Source organism: Epinephelus lanceolatus, chromosome 14 (genome assembly GCF_041903045.1).
Source record: "Epinephelus lanceolatus isolate andai-2023 chromosome 14, ASM4190304v1, whole genome shotgun sequence".
Lineage (NCBI taxonomy): Eukaryota > Metazoa > Chordata > Actinopteri > Perciformes > Serranidae > Epinephelus > Epinephelus lanceolatus.
This window is the reverse complement of record NC_135747.1, coordinates 11785333-11804091: the sequence shown is the minus strand read 5'-3', so window position 1 is coordinate 11804091 and position 18759 is coordinate 11785333. Positions and strand designations below refer to the sequence as shown.

Sequence of the window (18759 nt, the reverse complement as noted above, 5' to 3'; positions counted from 1 at the left end):
CTGCCACATGGTGAGAGTTTCGTGCTGGCTCCTCCTATTACTTATATTCATGTAAAACAGACATTGTGCACCAGCTCTGCTTTGGAATCCACAGCAGCTCCAAGGACAAAATGAGAATGTTTCATTTGAGCATCGAAATAGTATCGCATTTTTATTATGACTTTCCTGCTGAATAACACAATTTTATGAATTAGAAAAAAAGCACTTAAATCCTGAATATATTAATCCATTACTAACATCGCTCACAACCTTGCAAAGAAATGTAATAACCTATTTGGTAGGCCTGCTTTTTGCTTATCTCTACACAGTCATACCTGTACATAATTAGGTTACTAATTTGAAACAGCAGCTTTAATCCTGCACAGCTGTTTACAATGTTGGCTAATCAAGAAGTTAAACTTACTCTTCTGATTAACAAATTTTAGGTCATTCAGAATTAACATGGCAGCTCAAACCCCTAAAGAAATGCATGGTGCACACAAATTAATAACTGAAATATAAAGAGGTGAAATGAAACTTCTGGTGTCAAAATCAAACTGACATTTAAAATCATGAAAATTACTACAAAAAAGTCCAGCCCAACAGCATTACAGCTTCAGCAGTATGCTATGAAGTTTACAGTTTGCCTAAATAGAAAAATGTAAAAAAAAAAAAAAAAAAAGAGACAAACAAGCAGAAACAAGCTGTTCATATAATATCACCTTGTCCAGTGTGTAAGATTTGGGGGGAATGGGGCGTCGGTAGCATAGTGGATAGTGCCGGCGCCCCAAGTACAGAGGCAATGCATTGCTGCAGCAGTCGCAGGTTCGATTCTGGCTTGCAACCCTTTGCTGCATGTCATCCCCCCACTCTCTCTCGCTCCCCATTTCACACTGTCCTGTCAATTAAAGGCGGAGAAGGGGAGAATTTAGCTGTATCATCTGCAACCAGCTGAAACTTCTCCAGGTTAGAATTTTTAGTGTTGATTGTTCACAAGGTTTTTGCTGGGCCCAAATTATCTGCACAGGACTTGTCCTCTTTATTAAACATTTTTTTTTAAATTTAAAAAAAAAAAAAAAGATCCGGTGAATAAAACCAGTAAAATACTGAATAAAGCAGTTTCACATTGCAAATCAATGTTTCTCTTAAGGTGTTTGGCGTGTCGCATTTGAACCACTATTCCAGCACCTGCGAGTGTGTGCTCATCTATTTTCTCTGATAACTAATGTGTGCTCACCTTACTTCTGATCCAGATGTTTAGGTTTTTTTTTTTTTTTGTTTTTTTTTTACTGTGAGCCGCTTAAGTCTCTTCCTCTCCAAAACAAATGTGTGATTTTAATAAAATATAAATAAATAAATCTGTGTTTTTCCATCAGGGGTTGCAATGTGCTGTGAATTAAAGCTGACGATGCAAAACAAAAAACCCCAAATGGCTCTACCTAGAGCTTGTGTTTGGTTTTTCCATTTTGGGCTACTGTAGAAACATGGTGGTGCAACATGGCAATCTCCGTAGATGAGGACCCACTCCCTATGTAGATATCAATGGCTCATTCTAAGGTAACGAAAACTTGATGGTTCTAATTTTTAGGTGACCATACACTAAATAAAACATTACTTATTGTATTATATTCAATTTCTGCCAATATATCCCACTAAATCGTACACACTGGACCTTTAAGTTGATATGGTTGGTGTGTTAGCAATAGTTACCTATTCACACATCCAACAGAGGAACATAAGCATTCATTTGGACTTGTGTTTCTGGTCACCTGATGAATGTAAATTTAGTGTAAATATTCACTCTCCTTTTACCTCTATTTTTGGTCACCACCAACTCCCGAGGAAAATGTATGGCTCTTTAGCTGCTAAATGCTCCATCATGCTCACCAGCTATTTGCTAACTGTGTCTAACTGCTGTTTGGTAGCTGGCAGGTAGCATACAGTGGGTTTTTAGAGTTGAGCTTGAGATAGTTAGTAGCTAAAGTAGCCTAGTTAAGGCACACTGTTGAACAAATTAGTCTGTTTTTAACTACATCTTTTAACCATGAGGGGTTTTAACTCTGTTGAACTGGAAGAGATAAAACTCCTGCAGCACTTGTAGTATGCAGAACAACTTTATGGTTAGACCAATGTGTTTTGGCTTGTAACCTTCATCAGGGTCATTTATTTCATTGAGTAATAAGCTACTGGGTAACCCACTTTGGCTCCATCATATGCTTACAAAGACAGTCTCCTAGGAGGACCAACGACACGGACCTGCAGTTTCATATGGTGATATACTGTATAGGGATCCAAAGCGCGATGTTGACCTTTCTCCTACAGAGCACTCTTCATTAAAACAATAGGATAGTTGCCAGTTTATAAGTACCTATGGCTTCAAATACAACACCCCACCTCATTTATATCAGCTGGGGTGACTAAATAATCATGACTCCTTCCAGTATAACATAAAATTACACAGCACAACAAACAACATCCTCCAAAATGACCATACAGTTGAACAAACACTTCTCATAAGTTTGGTCTGTTGATCCACAACTGTGAGTTATAAATAAAGTGATTGTGATGATGAATGCCAGGAAACATTAAATGAGTGTGAGAAGGAAGAGAGAGGCCTTGTTGTCTTCTGTTCCTTGCCCAACTTGTTCCTTCCCCTTGCCCACTTTATATCCACAGAGGAATAAACATAATCCGACCCTGATGTTTAGTTCTTAGGAAAGTGTCTCAAAAGTTTACCCACTGTGTCATCAAGGACTTTCGTCAGTTCCTCTACAAACAATCAAACTGCATTTGCTTGATTTCCTGAGCTGGTTTAAAGGTCTCATACCTGGTATGCTCATTTACAGGTTCATTCTTGTTCATTGTTTCTTTCTACCAGAGCATGTTTTCATTCTTTAATTTTCAAAAAATGCATTATTTTAATCATCCTGTCTGCCTGAAAACATATATATATATACATATATATACATATATATATATATATATATATATATATATATATATATATATATATATATATATATATGTATATATTTATATTATATATATATATTCACCTGTCTGAAATGCCCTGTTTTAGCACCTGTCTCCCAAAAAAAACAGTTTGCCCTGATTCATCAGCATTTCCAGGTTTTTCACATCTGTGCTCTCAGCCTCTTTGCACCATCACTGGTGTTGTGGAATGACTGAAGGGGGAGTTATACTCCTGCGTTAGTCTCTATATACAGACTCTACATTCAGTGAATGTAGAGTCTGTAGGCAAACCCTGGAGATCTTGCCTCCGGAAGAAGAGTGGAAGAGCCCTGGTTTCCGGTTGTAGGCTGTTTGTAGTCTGTGTGATATTGACCAATCACGTTTGAGCCAGCTGCAGTTGTTGCCAGGTTAAACGGTCCGTGCGGTGAACTAACGAGGTGGAACATAATTGGCGTCACTGCAAACTCTGAATCCATCGCAATGGTTCAGCATATTTACTTATATATAAATGGAAGTCGGAAACGGAAATTCGCCTCCTCCGCCCAAATCAAACCGAAATGCCAAAAAATCAGGGGTCTGCCCCCAGAGGCTGTATCGCCGTCTGCCGGAAGTCAGACGCTGAATACAGCTGATGGGTTGTGAGAATGCTCCTGCGTTGACTCAATGCCTTACCTATGGCGTAGGCTGTGCATTGACGTAGAGCCTATGCCGTCACTCTATGCTGTAGCCTGACCATGCATCTCCTCAGAAATCTAACTACATGGTGTGGAAACTTCCTATTTCTTGTGAGCTGAAACCATTTCCCTCAGTGAAAGCAAAGCTTTTATTTACTTTTATTTCACAGAAAACAAACAATAAATTGTGGAGACAATAAAGCCCCCACAAAATAGCATTTTATGTCTTGTGTGTGATTCATCTTGGCGTCATATGAGTAAAGGAAATCTCTGCTAGTTGCTAAGCTAATTTATACAATGTAAAATGCCATAGGCTTCTGCTAATAATGTTAGCGTGTTGTATTACATGTTTAGCATAAAACAATTTTTTTGTCAGTGAAACTTTTGAGCTGTAATGGAGCCTAGTTTTGTAACGTTATGTTTGTTGAATGTTGGTGTTGTTCCTGGCTTCATATGAGTAAAGTCTGCTAGTTGCAAAGCTAATATATACAATGTAAAATGCCATAGGCTTGTGCTAATAACAATAGCATGTTGTATTTATGGGGTAAATGTGTCCAGATAAAGACAAGTACTTTGTCTGTCAATGCTGCAAATTTTAATGAAGCCGAATTGTTGCACTTCACAGAAATCCCACTGTCAACTAGTGGTTTGGTGGTGTAATTGCAGAGTGACACAAACACACCACTGCACAGGTATGAATGCTCACAACAGCCTGTGTGCATTTCTCTGTGGCTTAAGCACTTTTGATACTTTACAGTATTTATAAAGCACCTATGCCTGCTTTTAAATTAAAAAAAATGGAAATATACCCTTTACAGTATAGGACCTTTAACTGTTTTCTTGACTATCTAATTTTATAACTTTTCAAATTTTGTCTGTACTGGTCCCTTAGAGCACAGGAATGGCAGAGGAACAAGGGATGACATTTGACCCCTGCCCTATCCTTCAGGCTACAATGTGCTGATTAGAGCAGCCTGTGGCCTGAGTCTGACAGATGGAAGAAGATAATAATGTCTTTAAATGGACAGGTCAGAGTTATATTTGGAAACATTTGCTTTAAGTTAGTGCTGAGAGCAGGTAGTAGAAAGGTGGTGCAGGTTCGCTAGGATTCATTAGTAAGGGAGCCTTGTGATGGTGATGTCGGCCGAAGTCACTTTAACATCTGTGGTGGGAGGTGCCTACTTGATAACAATGATGACATTCCTGCTCTCTCATCCAGCTGGAGTGGTTCTCTAATTTTTATGGATGACTGCCAAATTCAGATCATGTTGAGACATTTGTGATGCAGTCAGAATTTTGATAATATATCTTAGAGGAGATTTATGATCAGTATCAGTTAGTAGGTTATGAGTATTTAGTAAATAAATGTGATTAGGCTCCTACTTTTCAATGGCTTACTTATTAAAGTACTCATTAAAAAGTATTAGGTTCTAAGTTTATGATGAACTACACACGAAAATAAGGTACATTGTGCTACATACTTTCCATGTTAAATGTTTTCAGTGCTTATAGTGCCTTACCTTTCTCTTGCTGTGCTTTCTTCATTGTAAGTGCTTTTACAGTCATAAATATTATTTTTTATTATGTGCTAATGTGCATGTCATTGCTATCTAATTTGTGATTTCTGTAACTGTGTTTTTGTCGTTGCTTTTTTTATTGAATTATTTCATATTTGTTGAGGATTATTTCACATATCATTTTCTTGTCTTATTATGTTTGGCAGTTTAGTGTTGCACTCCCATAAAGTTTGGGGACTCGCAGAGTCAGCAGAGACAGCAGAGTCAGCAGAGGTTGAGTGGTCCTGACTTTTCTGGGTAAAGCTCCAGAAACATTGGAACTCACATTTTCCATATTGCAATAGCATCTTATATTTCACCCCTCCTTCCTAAATGCTCAGTTCTTTCAAACCCCAAACATCCAGTCTCTTATGCAGATATTCTGGTAAAAACAGAAAAAAAAAACCCAGAAAAAAACAGTGCAGCTCCTCCAAAGCCACTTAAGACATTATACAACTGCTTTTACAGACTGTACTGCAGGTCCTCTCATTGTGATGAGATAACTGATCTTCATGTGTGTAATTGGTGGAGTGACCATTTAATTGCTCTTTTGAAAAGTCATAAAAACTTTGATTTAAATAAAAAAATCTTTTTGAAAGTATGTCCCAGAGAAGGTCTGCAGCAGTAAACACATAGATAAGGACTACTGCTGCCCTCTGCTGGACACATCGTTAACAGCCATATTACAAAAGATAGGGATGATTATCCAAGAATAGAAAAATATGCCAATGCACGTCCATTGTGTGAGTCTGGATCTATTCTGAGAATCGAGGTCTGTATTCATCAAATTACTAAAAGTTAAAGATTATTAAAATCCTTCGCTTTTAATGCTACTTAAACATATAAATATGATAATAATATAATCATTGGATGAAAAGTCTTGATCCTTTTTTCTTTTACTTTTATCATTTTTCTTAAAATATGCTTAAATTCAAGAGAGCTCTGGAGGCAGCTGGTTGGATAGCGGAAGCTTTTTGAGGTCACTGAGCATTCACCTCTATAAACATGTTTTTGAGTGACTGTCATAGTGTTCGTCATCATATATGAAGCAATACAAATTGCAAATGTTCTGCTTTTTGAAGTCTGTCACAACCCTGAATGAACACTATTCAGTCACAGTGGAACATCAAAAATGAAACAGGCAAGGATCTTTCAAAAGGTGTTCATCAAGATGTAATACCTTGGCATAAAATACCAGATATACCTTCATATTATATGATTGCTCATTACATTTCCAAAACACAGTGTTTTGTGGCTGCATCTTTCTGGTATTATCTTGTCAGCCTTTTAGGACTTCTCTCTGGAATAAATTGGCAGGTTTGTCAAACAGCATTTGAAGATGCGATGTCTTTTTTTGAAGGCTTACTTGTTTTCTGCTCAGCTTCTGTTCAACTTTTCAATGAGTTCATTAACACTCCGACTACAAGGTGCATCCCTTGCTTCATGTTCAAATGCTTCATGAATCTAAATTAGATTCTGTTGTCATCAGTATAATCAAAATACAGAGGTCATGCAATATATCAAGAAGTCACATTTAAGAAAGCCACATTATGAAAGGGCCAGCACCAATGTCTCAGTTTTGTGGCATAGGTTAACACAGTGCAATACAAAAATATAACAGTTAGTTTTGATCAATGTTTCAGGCAATGAAACAAAGGAGAGGCAAAGAAATGTTATTTATATAGCACATTTCATTGTAGGTTAACTTCATATGCTTTACATTGCATAGCAATGCATACGGCAAGTTGCATGTACTGAGGAATATCTTAAAGTACAACAAAATGCATTTTGCATAACAAAATTTTAAAAAAGGGAAATTAGAAACGCTGATGCTCACGTACACACAGCCACTAGCCTGAGAAATCGAAAAGTTTACATTTTACTTGTTTTTTTTATAAATTTCATTTTGACTAATTTTAAACCATGAATGGAAACACTGAAGCACCTGTCCATGACGTACAGTTAAAAAAACAATGCGAAGAACAGGTCTTGAAAGCGCAACTGAATAAAATGATCAACTTTGTAAAAGGCAGCAGCAATGTAAGGGAATATCAAATGGAAACATTTCACCTTTTATCTTCTTCACTGATAAGGGTTATTTCGGTGCGATGTTAAACCTGAAAACAGACTGAAAAACATCATGTACTCTTTAAACAATACAAATGAGAGTAGCTTTGTTGTACTGTTGTTGTGATTATGGTAGCAAAATGGTTATTTTTGACTCCATAAACTGCTTTATTACATAGCAGAGCATCTTACTGGTTAGACAAAAGAACATTTTATAACACCATCAAATCATATCATATCATCTAATCAAGGTATTTCCTGTTTTCGTCAGCTTTGCTCTGCAGGTTAAACTTATCAACATCCAACATCTAAGATCACACATGAAGGATTTGAAAGAAAATAACCTGTTGTCGAGACTGTCTTAATCATGCAGCTTGCTTAAGACAGATAATATCTGCGGTTTTGCCTACTTCCTTCAAAGTGATAGAGCATGCTAATAGAGCATGAGCAAAACCACCCCCAGCAAACACATTACACAAGGACCTCTACTACATTTCACTGTACATTCAACACCCCTTGCCAAATAGCTTTATTCTTCTTAACCTGTGTGCAACAAGAGAGGCAGGATGAAGCTACAACATTTGATCATTTGTGTTTTGATGTATTTGGTTCTAACCAATCAAGAAGAAGAAAATCAGGTAAACAATGGAACTTTCTGAATTTTTGTTTCAATTTGCATAATCTGTGTTGGTTTTTTTTTTTTTTTGAGAAAATGTTAAAAGTTGTTAAAATAATGTGCCACTATGGCAACACTGACCTTTTCTGCGACTGGTATTTCTTAAACTGCTACTTGTACAAACTGTAATGATTTTGTCTTTATGTAGATGCTGTCGACTCCTGGATTTACGTTTGATGAATACTACTTCATTTCCATTCTCAATTCCACACTTCCTATCGATGACAATGAGTCATCTGCTCCTTGCAGTGTAACCGTGCCTGGATTTAATAGCTTGGGCCTGATGATCACCTACATTATTGTGTTTGTGCTCAGCATGGTAGGCAACAGTGTTGTTGTCTATGTGGTTTGCTACATGGAGAGAGGCAGAGCCAGCACAGATATCTACCTGATGCACCTGGCGATGGCAGACCTTCTCTTCTGTTTTACCCTCCCGTTCTGGGCCGTCAAAATTCATTCTGGTTGGGTCTTCGGCAACTTCATGTGCAAACTCCTTTCGGGCTTCCAGGAGGCGTCCGTATACAGTGGTGTCTTCCTGCTGGCGTGCATCAGTGTGGACCGTCACTTTGCCATTGTGAGAGCTACGCGTGTCCTGCCTTCCCATCATCTGTTGGTTAAGGTGGTGTGCAGTGTGGTGTGGCTTGTAGCTGGAGTGTTGTCCTTACCTGTGGCGATTCAGAGGGAGAGCAGATATGCTGCAGACCTGGGTCAGTTCATTTGCTATCAAAACCTTACAGGTGAAAGCAGCAACCACTGGCGTGTTGGTGTGCGCATCCTGCGCCACACGGTGGGCTTTTTCCTGCCACTGGTGGTGATGGCTGTCTGCTACGGCTGGATTGTGGTGACGCTGTATCACACACGTAATCAACAGAAGCACAAGGCCATGCGCGTCATCCTGGCAGTGGTGTTGGCATTCGTTCTGTGCTGGCTGCCTCATAACATCACTGTGCTCATTGACACACTCAGAAGAGGGGGATCAATCACAGTGGAGGTGTGCGATACTCGCTACGCACTGGAAGTGATGCTAAGATTGACTGAAGTGTTGGCCTTCATGCACTGTGCGGTGAATCCAGTGCTGTACGCCTTCATTGGGGAGAAGTTCCGTAATCAGCTGCTCTCGGCTCTTTACAAACATGGCCTCATCAGCAAGAGGCTCCAGATGGCTTTCAGGAAGGGCTCAGTCAGCAGTGCAGGGAGCATAAGATCTAGAATCACCTCTGCTACCATGTAAATATTAGGGGTAAACTGCTAGCCTCACTCTGTCCAGTAGTCATAAAATCCACCTACAAACTGCTCTAAAGGTCACAAATTAACATGCCATTTCTTGTTTGTTAAGTCTGTACAAAAACTGAAGTATAAAGTATTTCTTTCTTAACTTTAGAAGTACTGGTAGGAACACTCCCATTCGATGTATCCTCATACAATAGTTCGTATGATATGTTACAAATTAGTGCCACGTGAATGACGTTACTAGGATGGGTTTAAGTAAGTAAAGTTATGTAGAATAGGTTTACGAAAATAAAGACACAGGTTAGGTGTAGGAAAGTAAAGTAACATACAAAGTTAGGTTTAAGAAAGTTAAGTTAATTCCACAGGTTGGGGTTAGGAAGGTAAAGTTTAATAGGTTAGATTTAAGACAATTAAGTTGCACGTTAGGTTCAGGCAAGTAAAGGGAAGTTGGTTAGGTTTAGGAAAATAAAGCTAGATATGCAGGTTAGGTTTATGAAAATAAAGACACAGGTCAAGTTTAGGAAAAGAAACATGGTGACGACTTACTTTCAAAAACTTCACAGTTCATTTGGTTTCATACAGGACACAATCACCAATCTCCTGGGGGAGAGTCCTATGTTTGTTTTACCCATTCATCACTCCAACTTGTGTTGTTACATGGACTTTTACTCCTTATACAACTTCACTCTTTACTCCTGTCAGCGCATTGATCACGTGAGTACAGCCTTCCACATTTTGTGGGTTATCCAAATTACAGGCTCATGATTACGTGGGTTAAATGCGAATTGCGGTGCATTACTTTTCGTAGGTATACATACGAACAGTGCGAAACAGCCTGTCCCACTGGACAGAGCCAGGCTAGCTGTTTCCCCCAGTCTTTATGCTAAGCTAACCAGCTGTTAATTGCATCCTTATGTTGAATAGACATGAGAGTGGTATTTCCTCAAATAACTCTCTGCAAGAAAGTGAACCAGCTTATTTCCAAAAATGTGTAACATACAGATTAAGAGGGCATTTTAAAAAAATCTTGCCTTTATATCTTTTGATGCTGAGAGATTTAACTTCATTTAAAGTGTTATTGAGTTCAACAAGGTTCAGAGAAAGAAAACAGGCAACTCAACTTGAAAAATATAAATCAGTTGTCAGTGGAGGAAAATGTGGCACACTATCAAAGTAGTCAATGAGGAAGCTTCACAGCTGTTGACTACTTTGATGGTTTACCATACTTTGAGAAGTGACGCAGTTATTGAGATTTTGTTGTTGTTAATATATGTTTTCCAAAGCTTGTGTGGTTTTCCATGAAAAAAGTCCTTTAAGTCCTTGACTGTGTGTTTTATTCCGAGACATTATGGACATGAGCGGAGTGCAGTCTTTTAATTTGAACCCTGTGAACTAAGGTTTTTGTCCTCAGACAAAACGGAAAATGTTCTCACGATCAAATACCTTAATCTCTCAAAACAAGAACAAGTTGTGAAATCAGCTCTCTGTTCTCAGAGACAAGTTCTGTCTTTCTCTTTGATGAATGCTTTCCATTTAGGCGCACTATGGAGTCTGTACAAACATGACAATATTCCTTTAATCAATGCTGCCTGTAATCTTAAAATGCTGTATTTCCCACTGTCCAGAAACTTGTTTCTTGCATATGTGAGATATATTTTATGTTATTCAGAATATTTCCCTCTACACATTGGTGTATGTGCAGGCAATACATGATGATATGGTGTGTGTACATGTGGGTGTGTTGTGTGTACTTGTGTCGGCGGCTGATGTAAAGGAGAAGAAGGGAGAACGTGTTTTTCATGAGAAATTGTGCAGCCGCCATGATTGCAACACAATTTACATAGAAGGGATGAGATCCTCTTACATTGTCTAATCATATGAATTATTCAGAGTTATTTTAAATGTTTGTCTGACATGCAGTTTCAAGATTTGTGACCCAACATGTAGCCTATGTGTAGTGTACTTACAAATTCCCGTGTATCTAACAGTCTAGAGTAATAAAATGAAATAAAATAAAAGAATGTACTGGTTGTAAATGCAGATGAAATGTATACTTATTACTTGAGTCAAAATAAATTGTTCACCCCTAAGCCATGTGTGATACTTCCTCAGACAAGTTGTTGTGTGACACTGAAGTGTTTCATTCATCAAATTAAATTATTTCTGCTCTCCATGTGTTACATTAGTCTAATTGGGCTGAGGAAGAGGTCCTCTGCTGTGGCAAAAAGTGTCCAAACAATAGGTAAAGAGTTGTTAGTGAAATATAGTAATTAAGGTTACTTAGAAAAATTAGTTCAAACTACTTTGTAAAAAATATATATAAAATGGAAAGTGTGCATGTGATAAGAAATTATAAAAAAATAAAACACAAAAGGTCACATGCAAGCAAAAAACACAACAAAACAAAACTTGTTCACAGGTCATATACCTAGGATAATACACCCCATCAGTCAGACTTCAGAAAACTAGAGTCCACATGGGGTTATGCACCAAGCAGGATTACTTAGTTAGCCAAGTGGCCTCTAAAATAGCATGCAACAACTTCTCTGAACATTTGTCAGTAAATTGCAATATGCAGTACTTACAACATATTGTGGGGTTGTCAGTTACAGCAGAGAGGCTGTTGTTGTGCTGTTGCCCCCCCCCCACCCCACACACACACACACACAGAGCAATTTAACTACTTAAATCACTATACAAATATGAATGCCTTCTAACTACATGTTGGTCAGTATTTGTTTTCCCTTTGGGAAGAAAGTATATATTTTTGTCTTTGCCTGCCCTGCACAAAGAAAATCGAAAGGAGAAGATGACATCAAAGAAGAACAGAACAGAAGAAGAAAGAAATAGAGAAAGTACAGTACTTAGTAAGCATATTCTGCTCATTGTTCTCTTATTTGAGAATTCATTTTAATTTATATAATAATGTTCTTAGGCAGGGTACACCCACGGGTTGCCAGACTATTGCAGGGCTGACACATAGAGACAGACAACCATTCACACTCACATTCACACCTACGGTCAGTTTAGAGTCACCAATTAACCTGCATGTCTTTGGACTGTGGGAGGAAGTACCCGGAGAAAACCAACGCTGACACGGGGAGAACATGCAAACTCCGCACAGAAGGGCTCCCTCCCAGGAACCCTCTTGCTGTGAGGTGACAGTGCTAACCACTACACCACTTTGCCACTCCCTCCCAGTACAATTATTTTTAAAAACTGTGTCCTTAAATGAGATGAGGCCAGCCCATAAGGCCCTTCAGCCAGAAGATGGAGCTGTTTTCCACCAAATCACTCACTCACTGACTCATTCGTCTTGCAAGACTGGAACAACATATTTTTCAAAAGAAGTGTGTAAAGTTTAGGGGGCTTTGGTACCATCTAGGCAAGGATTTAAACTCAACTCAAATTTATTTATATACATTTAAAAACAGCCTCAGTTGAACACAGTTTTTTTTCAGTCTGCAACCAGATGAAACTTCTCGTGGTGAGAATCCCCTCAGTGTTCATTGTTCAGGAGCTTTTTACCTGGAGCTGAATTATCTGCCAAGGTCTCAGCAGATGACCCAGTGAACTGATAAAAACACTAAATTAAGCAGTTTCACATCAGTGTTTTTTGACACTGTTGTCATGGAGCTGCTTCTGACTACTGTGGCCAATGCGAAAATGGGAAAAGCCCTATCTAGAGCCAGTGTTTGGTTTGCTGCTCTGGGCCACTGTAGACTGTGCAACATGGCAGTCTCTGTGGAAACATAAATGGTTCGTTCTAATTCTAAGGTAAAGAAAACACAACGAGTCTTATGTTTTTTCTAATGATTAGGCCTATACACTTATACACTTAAGTAAACATACCTTTTATATTCTGTGTCTTCTAATGTATCCCCACAAATCCTGCACACTGAACCAAAATACTTAGGCTACAACTACTACAGTACATAAGAATTGGAGACATCAAGTAATATGCTGCATAAATCCAGTAGCTTTAGCCTGAGTCAAGGTCTAATTAGCAAGGATAATTTAAAACACCTATGAGGGCAGGAAGTATAACAGGACTTTTTGCAGGATGACTTAGTTGAGAAAATGGCCCATGTGAGTGTTATATATGAGTGTTTTACATATATTACTAGATTATTTTGATACATTAATGTGTACCCTACAGTTATGTTGACATTTGGTACCCTTGGCTTAGATTTAATAACAGCTTTTTCTTGTTACAATTCACTAATGGGAAAACTTACTCTCCCTCCAGTGGGCGTGGTCTAGCCTGTACGTAGGCGGATATCATGTTACCATAGTAACAGCATAGTCACAGCCCGTCTGTTGACTCTGCAGTAGCTAACTGTTAGCTGTGACCGAACTGCGCTAAAGTGGCCTGCTGATCATTTACTAACCACTGGGCTTGAGCGCTTACTTCAGGAACATTAAGGTAATCCCAGTGTTTAATTAAGGAGGATTTTCCTGAGTTTATTTGTAAGTGTATCCTCTTATAACAAAAAAGGTAACGTTAGCGGTCAGAGCTACTGAAAAGATGGACATGTTACTTGACCGACGCAGTAATGCTTCCGTTTTATTTTCAAAATAAAATTCTACTTATGACAGTTCGGTAGCAATATTGTACAGTCGAATACTTGCACAGAGTATTTTTGCAACTAACCCTAACCCTGGCGTGTTGAATATTGCTCAGACTTATATATGTTTCGCACAAGTTAATAGCTTTGTTATTAAGTGTTTTGTTAGCACACGAGAGCAACTTGTGTTTTCTGATACCTCTAGTATTTATTTGAATCACTGCCTGCTGTTATTTTGAAAGGCAACCCGTTATACCGGAAGTCGTAATGCAACAAACAGCGGCAACTTCCCACCTCTTCTTCAGCCATGTTTTATGATGAGTAAACTATTGTTAATGTTTTAACAGTATGCGCATTAATTGCTGTACTTAAGTAGTGGCGTCTACAGGTAGAGATACACTTAAACCTTCTCTGAAATATTTTTTGTTTAACGTCTTTGTTATAAGCTAACCACCGTGAGCTCAGTTTGTTAGCTAACGTTAGTAAGGTGAGCAGTGCTTAACGTTAGTCATGCTTTTGCGTCTACGTTTAACGTTAGTAGTCGGTCCAGCTGTTTTATTGTTGGTCTCCAGCAGAGTCTGAAGAGGGTAGGATGTCTAATGATCTCGCTGGTGTGTGGGAGGTGGCACTGAGTGATGGAGTCCACAGGATAGAGTTTGAACATGGCACGACCACCGGAAAGAGGGTCATCTACGTGGATGGAAAGGTATGAATCACGATCTTAAGTAATATTAGAGTAAACGTGTTTTATTTCTTTATGAATGGCAGCTGTTAATGTCTGATTTCACATCACACTGCAGGAGATACTGAGACGGGACTGGATGTTTAAACTTGTGGGGAAGGAGACATTCAGTGTGGGTAAATCAGACACAAAAGCAACCATCAACATCGATGCAGTCAGTGGTTTTGCCTATGAGTACACATTGGAGATCAATGGGAAGAGCTTGAAGAAGTACATGGAGAACAGATCGAAGGTCACCAGCACCTGGGTTCTCAACTTGGACGGCACTGACTGCAGGGTGGTCCTGGGTGAGCCTCTCTGTGTTTGTATATCATTCACCTTCTGTCCTCATCACTTAGTTATTATGTCAGTAGTTATTATGTTGTGTGAATCCACTTTAATATGTCATTAGTGTCTGGGTTCACATAATCAATCAGGATGGATATTGAATTGATATTTAGCACAGTGTGATTTCCGCCCCTTCAGAACTACCCAGTAATATTATGTTGAGCTTAAGTTAAGCTCTTTAACAGCTTTAAGCCCCACGCCATCTTCAGCCACCTCTGTTATCTGGGCAAGGTAATCCTTCTTATAATTATACTTATTACCGTTGATCAGGCAGCATGCTACCTGAAGCATGCACAACACATGCGAACTACTGTACATTAGCATGCAATAATTATCTATAAATATTAGCAGGGAAATAAACTAAATAATTCAGTGGACTGGCAGAAATTCTTCTCACAATAAAAATATACAACTAAACTCAGTGTTCATACATATAAATTTCCCTCAATAAATTAGTAGGGGTTTAAATCAAAACTTTCATCATGATTATTATTATCGATTATCTAGACAATGATACAATATTTGTTGTAATCACCAAGTCTGCCACAATACGATTTAGATTTGATTCAATTCAGCTGCACGTGATCGATATTAGTAGATAAATATCCTCATTGTCTTTTCCTTGGCTGCTTGCCATTGTCCGCCTTGTGCTACGCAGCTAGCACTGTTTGAAATTTTACAAAAGAGGTGTGCTTGGACGATAATGACGACACGGACGTAGCATGGGAAATAAAAAAAAAAAAAAAGGCGTATCTTAAAGATGAGGATATGTGTTGATGTTTTCACTTTGCATTGATACTATTAGATTGTTGATCATTGAATCAATGTATTGTTACACCCCTAGACATTAAGGTGCTGTGATTCAGAAGGTTCTTAATAAATCTTATACATTATCTTCACTTAGAGTAGTTCTCTTGGAGGCTTTCCAATCCAAATAGTCTTTGCTTTCAAATACAGAGGCATTTTGAAATTATCGTCCATACATTGAAATACAGGAAACTAAATTTTAATTACAGTAGAACAATTTTACTTTGACCACAGTGTCTCCACCACTGAAAATGTAATGTTTTTCCCATAATCTCTGAGGAATGACCAACACACTCCCTACAAATTAAAGACTTAGTTGTTGTAAGAATCTGAATAAACTGTATTCATATTTTTCCTTAATTTTGTTCCCAGTACCTCCTACTTCATTTGTTGTTCCAATTTTAACTGTCTTTTATGCTTTATCTACTATATCATTGCATTTACCACTGTAACTATTGTGTGTATGTATTTCAAATGAGGGTGGATGTTTTGGATAGATTTTCCATAGGGGATCTATTTATCAAGAAAAGCCTGTAGGTAATTTACAGACACAGAGCAGATACTGACCAGGACATTGCTGCCTTGCTTGTTGTTCTGGGACACCACAAGATGATCAGATAAACTTAACCATTCTCACACCACTGCCTAACAGGATTAGAAACAAACAACGACTCAGACCTGGCTGTACACATACTGCCCACTTGTTTAGCAAATCTAAATTGGCAGTCACATCACATACTTTTATTGCCCAACAGTTACATGTTTTATTGATGCAGTGTGTGTTTACTTCTTTCAGAGAAGGACACCATGGATGTTTGGTGTAATGGACAAAACATTGAGACTGCAGTAAGTATAACAACAGTAGCTGATAGTGATTTGTTCTGTAATAAGGATACTCTGCTGAAATTAAGAATATGTTCATCAGCCGACAGTATGAAACTGAAGGATTGCTTTCCTTGCCCACTCTCTTGTCTGATTTGCACCTGCAGGGGGAGTTTGTGGACGATGGCACAGAAACACATTTCACACTGGGAGACCACAACTGCTGCGTGAAGGCTGTGAGCAGCGGGAAGAGGCGAGATGGGATCATTCACACGCTGCTTGTGGACGGCACAGAGATAGCTGAGTGCACAGAGTGATCGTGTGTGTGCGTGCGTTTAAACTTGTGTGAAAGCAGAGATCAGGTTTGTATGTGTGACTTTGTACCTGTGAAACTGGGAGAGGGTGTAGTGAAGGCGAATGTCATTTAAAGCTGTTGGAGTCGGGACCAGCTGACAAAAATATGCGCTCCTACGTTTGGACGCCATGGCCTCTGGAGGGTATATTGGCCATATATTGGTACTGTAAGGGGTGCTCTGTAATTAATATAGTAAGAGCTGAAGACAGGACCCTCAGTCTGGGTAGTTTTAGAGAAGAGGGTGCAGCCATAAATTTCCACCACAAAAAGGGATTTACTGTCTGGAAATGTAACTAACTTCACACTGAAAAAAACTTTATTGAGTTATAAACTTGTACTTTATATTGATATACATAATAGAAATTTCAGTAACACTTACAGCATTAGAGGCCTGATGTGCCATATGTACCTAACTCAGCCTGGCTCAGTTTGCCCTGTGGTCATTAAAACAAGCAGCTGGGCCCTGTTCTTCAAATGAGGCTCAACTTATTAAGCCTAACAAGTTCTTCGAAAGCAGTTTGAGGATTGATTTGTTCATCATGGATGGTCTTATCTTGAAAAACACTGGACTATTATTTTGAATTAAAGGCAAAATTAGTGGAGGCTTCAGGATTTGTACAAGGTGCTTTACCTCAGTTTTGAGGGAGAGAAAAAAGAACCTTGAAAATAGTCCCCTTCTAAACAGAACCACACAGTGCTTTCTTATACATTGATCTTTTTTTTTTTAAATTAGTCATTATAATGAAATTGCTCTGAATCAGAAATTGCTCAGCTTTTTTGATGCACAATGTCCACCCAAAAATTATAGTTTATTTTTACTTCCGCTCCACTCTTAAAACCCCGGCAAAACCAGTAGACTTATGTTGTCATAAACTTAGCAATAACTTGATTTAACTTAATGAGCCGACTTTATTATCCTCTCTCTTAAACCATGTGCTTATGTAATAGCTGCACAGAAAATGTCAAATGAATCTTAAGCTCCTGCTTTATGTGAAGTCTTTGTAATAAAAAAAGTGCTTGAAAGTCCTTGAATTTAATTTTGTAATCTCATTAACCCAACTTGAAAACATAATCACCATCCATATGATCGTTTGATTGCTGATCATGTGATTAGTTATGAGGTAGGTGTGTTGGGATCTTTCCCAGCATGCACTAGGGCGATAGATTCATTGGCACAAATCTCATTTTAATTGTTTTCATGTTTCCATTTTTTCCAGGCCGTTAAACATTATATATTACCAGTGAATGTTGTTGAACTAGGTGATGGTGGTGCATGATGAGGTGAGGATCTCCATCATGGACATTGAAGACACTTTATAGCTTTATAACTATGAAAATGAAACCTTACTAAAACCTCTTAAAAAGCAGCCGATGAACATTTGTCAGCAAAGTGAGTTCTGCAGTTCAGAATTTAAAACATTTTAGAGTTCAAACGACACATTTTCATGTCCAATTAAATGCCAATCTGGTTTCATTGACCTTTTAACAGTCTTTTAGTTACGTTTGAAGTGTTTTTGCTCACAGTATCTCAAACTACATTTGGATTGGTTCTTTTTTTGTGTACAGACCTCTGTTTCATTCATATTTCGTCATGCAGAGGTACACATAACTTCATTGAGAATTTTTTTGTTGGAATCATTACACTAATGACAGGCAATACTGATTTATCAATAACCTGCATGTTGTCTCGTAAAACCATAATCAACACTTTCATATAAATATAACAATGTGAGACAGTTGTATTTGAGTAACTTCATGAATATGGCTCGCAGTAGAACATCTTCGTCGTCATCCAGCCAGCTAACATTAAGCCTGCCCTTTGGCAAGTTTGGGCTTAAGGACCTGTTGCTATGAAAACAGTTCCAGATATAAATTAAGCCAAATAATCCAGTCTTGTGTCAAATCGTTTACATACTAATGTGGATAACTCGGTTGTCCACGTATGAAGAACAGGGCCCAGGTGTTCTTAGATACACTGCACAT

The 18759-nt window shown here is 38.3% G+C and overlaps 2 protein-coding genes across 4 annotated transcripts; both read left to right on the top strand.

Annotated features, from left to right (window-relative positions):
* The first annotated feature begins 7755 nt into the window (after positions 1–7755).
* On the top strand, positions 7756–11236 carry cxcr2 (chemokine (C-X-C motif) receptor 2). The gene is made up of 2 exons (XM_033618149.2): positions 7756–7887; positions 8074–11236. The coding sequence occupies exons 1-2, from the start codon at positions 7816–7818 to the stop codon at positions 9154–9156; spliced, it is 1155 nt and encodes a 384-aa protein (XP_033474040.1). The 5' UTR covers positions 7756–7815; the 3' UTR covers positions 9157–11236.
* A 2220-nt stretch (positions 11237–13456) lies between these two features.
* Positions 13457–16889, top strand: faima (Fas apoptotic inhibitory molecule a). Of its 3 annotated transcripts, none has more exons than XM_033617933.2 (5): positions 13457–13581; positions 14296–14429; positions 14524–14752; positions 16396–16445; positions 16589–16889. In XM_033617933.2, exons 2-5 carry the CDS (start codon positions 14316–14318, stop codon positions 16736–16738), a joined length of 543 nt encoding a protein of 180 aa, XP_033473824.1. In that variant the 5' UTR covers positions 13457–13581; positions 14296–14315; the 3' UTR covers positions 16739–16889. The 3 variants fall into 3 exon arrangements, with proteins under 3 accessions (XP_033473824.1, XP_033473825.1, XP_078030487.1); XM_033617934.2 differs by having other exon boundaries at positions 13464–13581; positions 14299–14429; XM_078174361.1 differs by lacking the exon at positions 13457–13581 and adding an exon at positions 14007–14111.
* Positions 16890–18759: the final 1870 nt, after the last annotated feature.

Coding starts and splice junctions, on each gene's coding strand:
- cxcr2 (XM_033618149.2), top strand. CDS start 7,816: ATGAAGCTACAACATTTGATCATTTGTGTTTTGATGTATTTGGTTCTA. Junction 7,888..8,073: donor ATCAAGAAGAAGAAAATCAG/GTAAACAATGGA, acceptor GTCTTTATGTAG/ATGCTGTCGACTCCTGGATT.
- faima (XM_033617933.2), top strand. CDS start 14,316: ATGTCTAATGATCTCGCTGGTGTGTGGGAGGTGGCACTGAGTGATGGA. Junction 14,430..14,523: donor TCATCTACGTGGATGGAAAG/GTATGAATCACG, acceptor ATCACACTGCAG/GAGATACTGAGACGGGACTG. Junction 14,753..16,395: donor TGACTGCAGGGTGGTCCTGG/GTGAGCCTCTCT, acceptor TACTTCTTTCAG/AGAAGGACACCATGGATGTT.